This window comes from Ricinus communis, chromosome 9 (genome assembly GCF_019578655.1).
Source record: "Ricinus communis isolate WT05 ecotype wild-type chromosome 9, ASM1957865v1, whole genome shotgun sequence".
Taxonomy (NCBI): Eukaryota; Viridiplantae; Streptophyta; class Magnoliopsida; order Malpighiales; family Euphorbiaceae; genus Ricinus; species Ricinus communis.
Genome location: NC_063264.1, coordinates 4,833,772 through 4,846,027, shown reverse-complemented (window position 1 = coordinate 4,846,027; position 12,256 = coordinate 4,833,772). Strand labels below are relative to the sequence as shown.

The 12,256-nt window shown below is 29.2% G+C and overlaps 1 protein-coding gene across 2 annotated transcripts; it reads left to right on the top strand.

The window, feature by feature from the left end:
* The first annotated feature begins 6,696 nt into the window (after positions 1-6,696).
* Positions 6,697-11,946, top strand: LOC8265735 (oxidation resistance protein 1). Of its 2 annotated transcripts, none has more exons than XM_048378944.1 (8): positions 6,697-7,251; positions 7,855-8,342; positions 8,441-8,513; positions 8,619-8,699; positions 8,820-8,883; positions 9,620-9,707; positions 9,841-9,925; positions 11,423-11,946. In XM_048378944.1, exons 1-8 carry the CDS (start codon positions 7,153-7,155, stop codon positions 11,567-11,569), a joined length of 1,125 nt encoding a protein of 374 aa, XP_048234901.1. In that variant the 5' UTR covers positions 6,697-7,152; the 3' UTR covers positions 11,570-11,946. The 2 variants fall into 2 exon arrangements, with proteins under 2 accessions (XP_048234901.1, XP_015580365.2); XM_015724879.3 differs by lacking the exon at positions 11,423-11,946 and adding an exon at positions 10,855-11,315 and having other exon boundaries at positions 6,709-7,251.
* Positions 11,947-12,256: the final 310 nt, after the last annotated feature.

Sequence of the window (12,256 nt, the reverse complement as noted above, 5' to 3'; positions counted from 1 at the left end):
GCATATATTATAATAGCTGTCCCTCTGCAAACAATTAGTAGTGTAATCATTATGTTGGCATAATTTTCATCTTATTGGCTGCTGTCTTTTTATTCTAGCAAATCTGACGGATTGACTTTCAGAAACAGAAAGAAAAAAGCAAGAAAAGTGAAGGGTAGAGTGATTAGAATCGCCATCAGCCTCAGATTATGCTCAAAATAAAATGCAGGCACTGTTCATTCCATTTTTCTCGCACTTCTTACATTTCCAGTTGGGCATATGATGTTATGAGATGTCGAGTTTTCTGCAAGAATTTCAGGTGGAAAGGGCTATCTGTAACTCTGCTTAGGTTAAGTTTTTTCTTCTTTTTTTTCTTTTCCTGCAAATCATAGCGCCGAAGTGCACCTGGGTTCATTATGCACCTAGAAATTAATATGATATTAGAGATAGACATCAAGTAAATTTTAACTTAATATAGCAAGTTGTTAAATTGTAGTGAGTCTCATTTATGTCATAACATATAAGTATTTTAATAAGTAAAACGGGTTGATCAAATCAATAAATTTTGATAGAAATTGTCGAGAAATTAAGGAGAGAAAACTATAGCTTTTTAATTGATTTTTTGAATTTGATTTTTTGACAATTTCAATGAGTTGAGTAGTTAAATAATTTTAAATTAACAAGTATGAAGATGATTGTATAGGTAATTCACACATTATGATAAAGAACTATTTTAATAAATTATAAATTTCATGAAGCAGAAAATAATATTTTCTAAACAGATAACAAGTTATTTGATTTAATGGGTAGAATTAGAATATTCCAATCTAGTGACAAAAATTCTTTAAATATATATATTACTGAATTACTCAATAATAGATTTCACTATTAGGTTTGTGTTTGATAGGTACAGTTGTTGGATGTTAAACGTGTGAATTTTTGCTTTGGAAGTGAACCGCAAATTGGATCTTTAGTTGAGTAATTTCATCAAATACTTTGCATTTGGTAAAATGAGAGCGATAAAGAAATGAAAGAGCAAAAAGTGGGAGGATGAAAACGATGTCGTCCTTTAATGCTGCTAATTTGACCCACGAGCGAGTATTCTGCTTAAATGCAAGTCCAACTCCGATTGGTGTGTTCGGGATTCCTACTGTGTTTAATATATTATCTTTTTCATTTTTATAAAATTAAGAATGGTAAATAACAATTGATCTAGGTTTTTTCAAAAATAAGACCAATTTGAAAAATTAAATCTTAGTTGATTTTTAAGATTTTGATGTAATATGTTCTTATTAAATTAAAAAATTATTTGTTAATACATTTTAAAAGATCTTTTGATACTATATTAAAGTGGTTCAAAATAAATAAAAAAATTAAATTTAAGCCTTATTTCATAGATTAAAAGAATATAATAATATAAAATCAAAAAGGAAAAAGGACAAGTAATAATAAAATATGATAAAAAGAGGGTTTGTTAGTCATTTACCCTAAATGATATAACTCTTGTAGAATTTCTTTAGGTCAATTCCAATTCCACTTCCAAGGCCTCTTTCATTATTTATTCAAACACTTTCAGGACAGAAGACATAACTTATATATATCTGAATATGAACATTGTCAATGAAAAGGAACTATGTGAAGTGCAACAATGATAATTGCCTATTTTTTTGTTGTTTAAGTTTCCTTTCATAAACCGTAGATGTTGAGCACATGTGAAATACCAAAATTGACACTGAAGCTAGACTTAAAGATTTCAAACCAAATCTCTCAAGACACTTGTTTAAATTCTGAAGTAAGGCTTGGGTATCTGTCTGGCATACCTCTTTTTTTATTAAGCCCGTCTAAATCTAAATTCGTAAAATCTGCATATATTTTTTGTCTGGACTTGAAAATATTATTTCTTTAAAATCCACTTAATAAGTCCAATCAAATTCAAAAATTATAAAACAAATATATTATATTTTTATGACGAACATTAATAAAAAAATTTAAATTTGTATAGCCAGGTCGGACTAGATCGAGCCCAGACTTAAAAACTTCAAGCCTGATAAGCTCGGCCCAAATTTCGCTCACCCAAAATTTAAACAGGTCTGCTATGAAGTAACTAACCAATAGCTAACCAAGCTCACTAATAAGAGCGATGTTTTTTCTTTTTCTTTTTGTTTAAGAGGGAGTTTGATATAGTTTTTTATTTTATCACAACTAAAACAATTAATAAAACTACCACTTGTTTCTCAATTTGAAGAAATAAAACTTTTCTCCATGGATGCATTTTAACCTTCTGATTATGCACATGGTTAGAATTATGCCCATACTTTACACATTAAATTTCTGAATATAATATAATATAATAATTATTATTAATAATAATTTAAATATTTATTTAGTAAACAGAACATAGAAATCATAAAGTGTTCGTATAAATGACATGAATTTGAGATTTATAACGAAAAGGCAAATTGTATATGAATAGAATATCATATATGTGACTATCACCAATGGCATAAAACTTCACTTAATACAGCATAAATGCTGGTTGAATTCTGAAATATCATTATTTACAATAATATAGTTCTTTTTTAATGTTTTTGTGTATTGATCTAATGAAAATATATAACCAGAGACATGTGACTACAAATCATGATAAGAAAAAGTATTTCATCATTAAAAGGTTTCAATTAGTAAAGATTTAGCCATTTTCATTCCAAGCAATTATTATTACCATATTTTTCGTGTTTGATTATATAGGTTTAGAATTTAACAACTCAAAACGTCATTATTTGACTGTTAAATCGATATCATCATATCAATGATTTCTTAAATCGTAATTTAATAGTCAAATATTAGAAGTAGCTGTTGTTAAGCTCCAAACTCACATTATCAAATATAAACAACATGATAATGATGGCCGATCGGCATAAAAATGTCTGGATCCTTGCAAATTGAGACTTTTTTAATGATGAAATACTTTTTTTTATTACGATTTGTAACCAAGTACCTTTTTTTATTTGAAAAAATACATACCGAAAGTTGTCAAATAATGAAACTACAGTGTACTTTTATATATTTTTCTCTAAAAAAATTGAAAGAATCATATCTAGAGAACTCTAGAATGCACTAGAAGGCTGATAAAAGAAATATATATATTGAATTATAAATGACATTTTAGAAGCTAAATACAGTATTTTTTAAAAGAATTCAAAATATGCAGTAAAAATGATATATTTTATCATTTTTATATATGCTAGTGGCCCAAGTCCTCACTACCAAATTGGGTATCCTAAGTGTTGGTACTAAGGTCTCATTCCATAGTAATTTTCTTTTTCTAATAGTTCACTTAATTAAAAAAATATTTAATAAATTTAATTATATAAAAAACTATTTAAATCAGATTAAATTGTCCTTTTATATATACTGAAATTTTTTATACCTATTTTAATAAAAGAATAAAATAAAAGAAATTTAACATTACATTAAATATATAAAAGTGACAGATAATTATAATTTTTTTAATTTAAAAAAAAAAAACAGTTAATATGAAATGGAAGGAATAGCTAACTTGCCATGCCGGGTTTCTTCGCCTTTGATATTCTATGCACCGTTATTATAAATGAGGCAGTTTGACAACTATTAAATTTTAGTTAATATTTTTAGTTATAAGATAAAAAAGCAAGAGAAATTTTAAATTTATTAGTGGCAGTGAAAGTTTATCAAAAGTCAATACTTGTTTAACTTGGCATATATTAAGACTTGATCTCTACGACCTTCAAAAATCATTTTCCATTTGGAAGGTCAAGTAAATTTATAAAAATCCGTGTTTTGTATAGAAACCAAAGCTATTTTTCAATCAATTTCCAAACTAAAATCGATCATTATATGTAAAATATTTGAAAATAAATAGGTGTTTTTTATTTCTTTCAAAGAAATCTGATTATGAACAAAACAAGAATTTTTTTCAATAGATTTTTTATTTTATTTTATTAATATAGAGTGAAATTTGATAAATCGGCACTGTTCAAGGAGTTTTATACCAGTTTAAAGTGTTTTTCTATTGATTTTTAAAAATCAAATATAAAAGTTTTATTGAAATTGGTATATGTTTTCTGCAAAAATACACAAAATGATATACTTTTATATTCAAATGGTATATGTTAACTAAAATTAGTAATTTTTAAAAAATATTAAGAATCATTAATATCAAGTTACAAATTGAATTTATTAATAATATAATTTATTTTACATATAAGTCAATTTTATTAAAGAAATTGAAAAATCATCATAAAGAGAACTTTTATTATAAATGTATATTAAAAAGTATATGTTAGGTATATATTGAATATATGTTAATCAAAATTTCTATTTTGTTTAATTAAATATTTTAATCTTTTAAAACCCATTTTTTCAGTAGCAAAAATATAATGCTAATTTTTAATTGATTGATTTAGTTAAGGTTTATATATAATAGCACTCACTATTATTAAAAAATTAGGAAAATATCATTATAATAATTATTTTATTATTCTATATTTCTATGAAATTATTAAATATTTTGTTACAATATAATATAATTAAAAAAAGATAATTGCAAATGGAATTCATCTCACAAAATATGAAATACTTTTAAGTATATATTTGATATTTGAAATAGTATATATATATATATATATATATATATATATATATATATATATTAGTAAAAGGTACATTTCAAAAATTGATATACATTATATTTATTTTAGTATGTGTTGCATATATTTATAATATTTTTCAATATTTACACCTTTTTAAAAGAGATAAAAATAATAGCAAATTTAATACGCTCAACAAAATATGGTATACATTTACTATATATTTGATACCTGCAACTATTTTAATTTATATAAATTACAGAAATTATAAAAATAAAAAGGTTAATTCTTAGAAAATAGTATACATTATATTTCTTTTATTATATGTTGAGATAAAATAAATAAATAAATAAATATATATATATATAAGGTAATTTTTTAATTAAAATTTCAATTTGTTTAATATATTTCTATTCCAAGATTTTTTTTCCCTAATAGTAATTGATATAATACTAATATTTATGTCATATAATGTAATACATTTAATTTATTTTAATATATTTCTTATATAACATACTTACTATTTTTGTATCTTTAGATCAAGTAAAATTTACGTTAAATGGTATATATTTCACATGTTGTGGTATATATTTGGTATACATATTTATATTTTTAGTTTATGTTTTGTATATTTGGTATCTATGCACCTATAAATTTGGCTACTATTCAAAAAGTTTCATTAATTTCTTAAAACAAACATATTATCAAACATCATCAATACAAAATATAATCTCATTTAATCAAATTTATTAACTAGCTCAAATAGCCATTTCATTGTTTGTCCATACATGAGTAATGCTATTATAAAAAAAATCAAATTAAATTGTATAACTAGTTAGTAAGTCTTAAATTAGCGCTCTATGACATTTTTTTTCTTTGCTAGTTATATAATAACTCACTTACTCTTTTTTTGATAGTGCTATAAATTTATTTTCCTTCTTTACTATATATTTTTAAACGTAGAAATGAAAATAAAATAATAACATCTACACCACTACATGTTAAGTTTCTAGTATATCAAAATAATAAAATCAAATAAAAATTTTCTCTTCTTAAAATTATATGAAACATAACATTTATATACATATTGTAGTATTTTTTTGTGTATATGTAATACTTTTTAAATATAATATCAAACACACCAACACCTTACCTATTAAAATATCACCAAAAGGTAAAAAAAAAAAAAAAAAAAATCTTATTCAAGAAATTCATCAAACACTTTAGGTGCATGTTCAAATATCAGTTGCATAATCTATTTCTCTAAATTTTCCAATACTAGAAAGGTAAATCACTACCTCTTATCAAATTACTAAAACTCAACATTCTAAAACACACAATTAACCACAAATCAAAAGGATTCAATATATCTTTTTCTACCATTAACAAATTCCTTTTAAGTTAGTATTAAAGCTCATATTAACAAGAGAATTAAGTATTTATTGTATCATAAATCTGAGTACAAAATATATTTATCTTATTTATTGTCATCTAATCTCAAAAAAATATAATAAACATGAAAATTTTTATCCCTTCTAAATGCTTTCAAAGATACCATATTTTTCAATACCATAGTTAGAATGATTTGAAAAGGCATTTATCCCTTATGGCATATGCATGCTCAAAGATACAGACTTCATAAAATGAACATAGAGACTATTGTATGTATAGATTAAAGAAAATAGGGGCGTTGTATTTATTTTAACTTTCATTTTTCCTGTGTTTTTTACACACGCAAAGAACAAATTAGAGAAACAAAAAGAGTAGCGATGAGTAGGAAAAGAGAAATAAGATCGTAACGAAGAAAAGTTAAAGAAATAGAAAATAGAGTTTTATTATATACAATTCCGCAAAAAAAAAAATGAAAGTCTCCAATATTTTTTAAAATATAAATTGTGTATATTTGTAAAGTAAAAAAATCTTACCGTATAAATGATATTATTTTAGAAAAGTCTTACCGTATGCATGATATTATTTTAGAAAAGTCAATATGTAGTGTAATTTGCTCTATATATTTAGCACAAGGATGAACCGTGAGGCTGAAATCCGAGGTCTTAGAAATGAGAAAACCCATAAGTTTATTGGTAAAAATTAATGTCAAAGTTTTAAGAAAAAGAATCGATTATATAGCAAAGGTATAATTAGTTGCAGTATATTTGGAATCCAATCCTCCCGAGGAAGAGGGTAAATGTTTAGGAGTCTGATAGAGAATGGTAGAGAGGCCAACTACCAATCAAAATCTTTGTCCAAACGAAACAGAAAACACAAGTCTTTTATATACAATACGAGTTTCCTATACAACACGCACGCACCTTCTTCTAGTCCCAAATCCACGTATCTCTCTACAATCATTCTTTTCCTTTCCACCGACGAACTTTCCTCTCTCCTCCCTTTGTAACAAAACACGAACGTTAGAAACTGAAACAGAAACAATCCCTTCCAACTTTATATGTTGTGAATTTAATTATATGGACAGCTATGTGCAGGTCCCTTTTTCACATTGAGGCTTGGTGAATTTGATCCGAAGGAGGAGACAAGAAAGAATATGCATTCGTTGAAAGACAAAGTCTCTAATCAGCTCTCTCGAATCTTTGCTGATTCTCCTAATCATAATTCTCCATCTTCACCTCCTGATAATTCTCAGGTAAAAGTTAGCTGTTTTCTTTGATGGGTTCTTGTTTTGTTTCCTTTGAAGAATGTTGGATTCGCTTTGTAATTTACAATGTCGTTATGTTGTTCAATTTGGTTCTTGATCTTGTTGATGATCATGTCATTTTATTGGCTAATTCTATTGACCTATTTATTCATAGTTTAATGGCCAACCTGGAATAGGGTCTTTTGGTTTGAGATTATTTGTAATGATGTATTCTTGATGCTGGAATATGTGGAAATGCTACGTAATGGTGGATCTGCTTTATATTTTACAATCTAGTTACGTGTGCTTATTTTGGGCATAAACAGTCCATAAGAAAGAGACCGTAAAGGTTTTCACTCTGTAGCTTAAGAAGCATAAGAGAAGACAAAGGTTCTAAAATTTAATTGGTATAGTTTTTTTTTTTTCCTTTGTAGCTTAAGAAACATGAGAAGACAATTTCTAGAATTTAATTGTTCTTTCTGAAGAAACCCAGGACTTAGAATCACTATTTTTGTGCTTTTAGCATTCTGCAAGATTATGGCTTTTCCTTTTCCATTTTACTTGGGAATTTTAGTAGTACTGGCTGTGAAGTGAGAATTTTTGAATGTGTAGGCCAGGCCATTTTCTAGTGGGGGAAAATCATTCTCTTCTTATTTTTCTTTTGGCGTCCCTTCATTAAACCTTGGTGGGTCTAAATCAAACAAGCAACAACAGGACTTAAAGCCACTTCAATCACTGCCTGTTAGATGGGGTAGTAAAGGTTTCAAACAGCAAGATGGTTACACAGTTAAGTATCATGAATGCAACACATTAAAAGAGAATGAGAATCTCCAATTATCTCGCACAGATGGTAAAGAAAGTAGCAAAATTTCAGTGAACAAAGGAACTGATAAAATCAATGACATCAATGAGAATGGTGAATCTGGAAGGAGCAGTAGTGACAGTGATATATTTGAGGAAGCACGTGAGCAGCAGACTCCACGGAGCTCTTTACCCGATCTCATGGAAGAATCATCTTTTATTTCCTCAGAATTGTATGAATTCCTGCAGTCTTCCCTTCCTAATATAGTGAAGGGATGCCAATGGGCTTTGTTATACAGGTAAATTCTGCTTATAACCAATAGCCTGCAGCACAGCTTAACTTCCGTACTTACATTTAGATCTTGATTCACTGTCAATTCTTTTAAATGAAGGGCAGTACGTTGAAGCATGGCATATCACTTCGGACTCTTATTCGCAAGAGTTCTGAGCTTTCTGGCCCTTGTTTGCTGGTATTATAAATTCCATGCCCTGATGATTCCCATGACAGTAGCATCTCATCTCATAATTGTTTCTTATTTAGAAAACATTGTGCGACTGTGTTGTGCAATTTCCAGATTGTTGGCGATAGACAAGGTGCTGTATTTGGCGGTCTGTTGGAATGTCCATTAAAACCCACACCCAAGAGGAAATATCAGGTAACTTTATCCATATTAAAATCTTGTACATTTTACATCCTTGTTTTCTTCCCTTCCTTTTTCCTTATACTATACAAAAGTTTTAGTAAAACCTTTGTCTTTATCCAACTCCACTGATAGGGGACAAACCAGTCATTTGTATTTACAACTATATATGGTGAACCAAGGCTATTTAGACCAACTGGTAAGCACTTTCTCCACTAATTATTTTGTCAGATAATGTAATGAATGAGTTCAAAAGAAATACATATAACTTTATTGAAACATGAGATTACTGGTTCTGCTTCCCGGATTTCAAGTCATTCATATTTGTGTACCATTTCCATTCACTGGTAACTTGATCAAGCCAGTCTCGGAAGAGCTTTTTGAGCGAGGCACTGGGGTTTCAGTACGCTCACCATTTTGAACCACCTATTTTGGGCCATGTTTTTTTTATAACACTTGGGTTATCATCTTGAGCATACTATTTTTTATTTTATCATTATTCCAGTGAACTTTATGAATCTTCAGCTTCTTTATGGTGAATAATAGATATCGGTTCAGAGAGAAGAAATCAACTGTCAGAATATAGAGTGAATCGTGATTGCTATAACCTACCAGGACTAAGATTATAATGAGCCTTTTATCAATTTGATTCTTGAAAAAGAGGCACTTTGAAGTCTCCACACCTCCAAGCCTCACACCCGCACTTCTAATTTTTTTGCTAGTAAAACAAAAGAAAAGTAATCCAACGAGGGTATTGTAATTTCTAGACAAAGAGGAAATTGTTTATGTTCTTTATTCAATTGCCTGGACAATTAATTAGGTCTTGGGATTAAACAGATTTACCAGTTACATATGTCTCAACACAGATAGTAAACTCTAAATAGATAATTTCTCATTTATTTTAAACTGATCTTGTGACTGATTGATGTAAACAGGTGCCAACCGTTATTACTACATGTGTTTAAATGATTTACTAGCACTTGGTGGAGCTGGCAATTTTGCTTTGTGTGTAGATGGAGACTTGTAAGTTGCTTTATCAAACATTCTTTTCTGAAATCTCTCCAATTGATGTAAAAAAATCTTTCAGATCTTTTATTCTTCCTTTCATGGTTCTAATTTTTCTTTTAATTTTTCTTTCCCTTTTTCCTGGAAATAGGTTAAATGGAACTAGTGGACCTTGTGATACATATGGGAACTTATGTCTGGCCCATAAACCAGAGTTTGAACTAAAAAATGTTGAGGTAATTCTAACTATTCTTAACCATGTGGTACGTGAAAACAATGCCTGGATCAAACTAGTGCTTGTTACTTGAGCAATTTTATTGAATTTTCTTCTTGGCTGTTCCTTCTTCTTATTATGAGCGACTTATTGAAGCACCACTGCAACTTAAATAAATCCATCCACTCTGTTTTTAAGAATTGTGCCTATTCAATGCTTGTTACCTTTGGTATACATATTATCTGAATTCAACTTACCTTATAATTACTGTACAGATGTCCATGCATTATATACATCCTACATCTTTGAGGCATGCTGAAATGATGGATGCTATTCTTGTCTGAAACTCTTAATTGAAGATACAAATTTAGACTTCCCAGGATACTTTTCTAAACTAAAGAAAGTGTACTTTAGATGGACATCAGCAAGTTGGTCTTGCTATTTATAAATGCAGTCTTATTTAAGTCGGTGTTTAACTGGTCAATCTTTTCATAGGACTTCAGATTTTTTTTCCTAAATGACGAAAAAGAATAAATAATGATCAGTATGCTAATTGCAATCAACAAACTACTTTTAGAGCATCACTAGAGCATGCCTGTGTTGTAGAATCCTATATCCGCAAGGAGGATTCTATCTTTCCACTTGGAATTGAATTCCTCCTTTTGACTCTCCCCTCAAACTATTGTCCACACGATTTCAGATATATTTTATCAGCATAAATCCTATTGCTAGAAGTATATGTGGGTCTAGCAGAGTTAACCCTTAATGCGCTGCATGCTTTCCCCAAATTGACTGGCCACAAGAACTGAGAAGGCGGATTAGTCAGACAAACAACTGTTACGCTCTTTAGAACCAATTCTTCATCATTTTTAACATATATTAATCGTATCTGCATGCTTGAATTTTCACACTACTGTCCCCTATGTTGACAATAAATTCTTGCATGTGCAGCTCTGGGGGTTTACACATTCATCAAAATACCTTACCTAACACAAGGAGATGGAAGCTTAACATTTGATCATCTTAATTATTTGTGATTTATTCTTTGTTCATTCAATCATGGAGTGCTCTGATTACGCAAAATTGGCTTCTAAAAACTACTAGGTTTAGAATGCTTGTGGTGTCGATTTGTCCACATGAATTTATTACCTGCTACTGAGATGTAATTTAGTCCTAATAGTTAATTTGGAATATGGTACCTCCTCTTGCCAGTAGCCAGCTTATTGTTGGAAACGCAACAGGGCAGTTCAAAAGGGAAACCCAAAAGAAGAAAACGAAAAGAAAGGAAAAAAAAAGAAAAATAGAAAAGAAAGCGGACACAAGAATGTTCATCTTGAGTATGATTTTTTCAAAGATAAAACTCTCATGTATCCTCAGATTCACCTATTTATGTGATTTCTAGCCTTCATATTCTTTGGTAGCATTTTATCATATATTGACGAGTATTTGGTTCAGAAGTTAGAATATTTGTTTCAATGTATGTAATGAAAGTACAGATGTGCAAATGTCCTTTGTCTAGTGGAAATGGAATTGTGATGACAACATTGGCGTTAGCAATGGTGGTATTGATGACAGCCTACTAGAGGTGATAGTGCGGTGGTGGTGCTGGCGACAAATTGGTGCAAACATAGTGGCACGGGTGCCAGACTACGAAGTGATGAACTGATAATTTTAATAGCAGCCGTACCGGTTGTGACACACAGATGCGGCAGCAGCAATGATGATAATGATACCAAGTATGAATACTAGGCGGTAACGATAATGGTGGTGATAGTGCCTATACATGTGTAGTAAATGGATGATATAACTAGTGTAGTGAGGGGCCATATGTGAGTAGCATGTTCTCCAAGGGAAAAAACAAAAGGCTATGTAGTCTTGCTGCTGGATCAGTGTCAATTCGAAGTACCCTAAACCTGAAGGTAGTAGCTTCAGGATTTTTTTTTTTCTTAATAAATTTTGGGGTGCATCAGAAAGTGTAGCTTCAGTTGTTAATTGATGTACCTCTTGCACAAATTATGATCCAAGTTTTTACCAAGCCTCAAATTTCCGTTGTACATTACAAGTTGAAAAACATAACCACATTGAGGAAATAAATATTCAGGACCAGATAATCCTTATCGCATATCGCATATAGCATATATCCTTGTATAGAAGACACCTCCTAAACATCAAACATCTAGTAAGTTTAGAATCACAACTAGACCAAAATTTACCATTAAAAGGTTACAAAAGTCGAATACTTTCGGAAATTTGGACATTCAAAGGGTGGAACAACTAATTTAATAAAATTCTTAGGCATCGCTGGTGGCATGTAAAGCCTTGGATTATACTAATTCATCATTACATTTTTAAT

Bases quoted from the DNA above. Each gene is read 5' to 3' on its own strand.
- LOC8265735 (XM_048378944.1), top strand. From the start codon at position 7,153: ATGCATTCGTTGAAAGACAAAGTCTCTAATCAGCTCTCTCGAATCTTT. The intron at 8,700-8,819 runs GTAACTTTATCC...CTCCACTGATAG, and splicing joins CACCCAAGAGGAAATATCAG to GGGACAAACCAGTCATTTGT. The intron at 8,884-9,619 runs GTAAGCACTTTC...TGATGTAAACAG, and splicing joins AAGGCTATTTAGACCAACTG to GTGCCAACCGTTATTACTAC.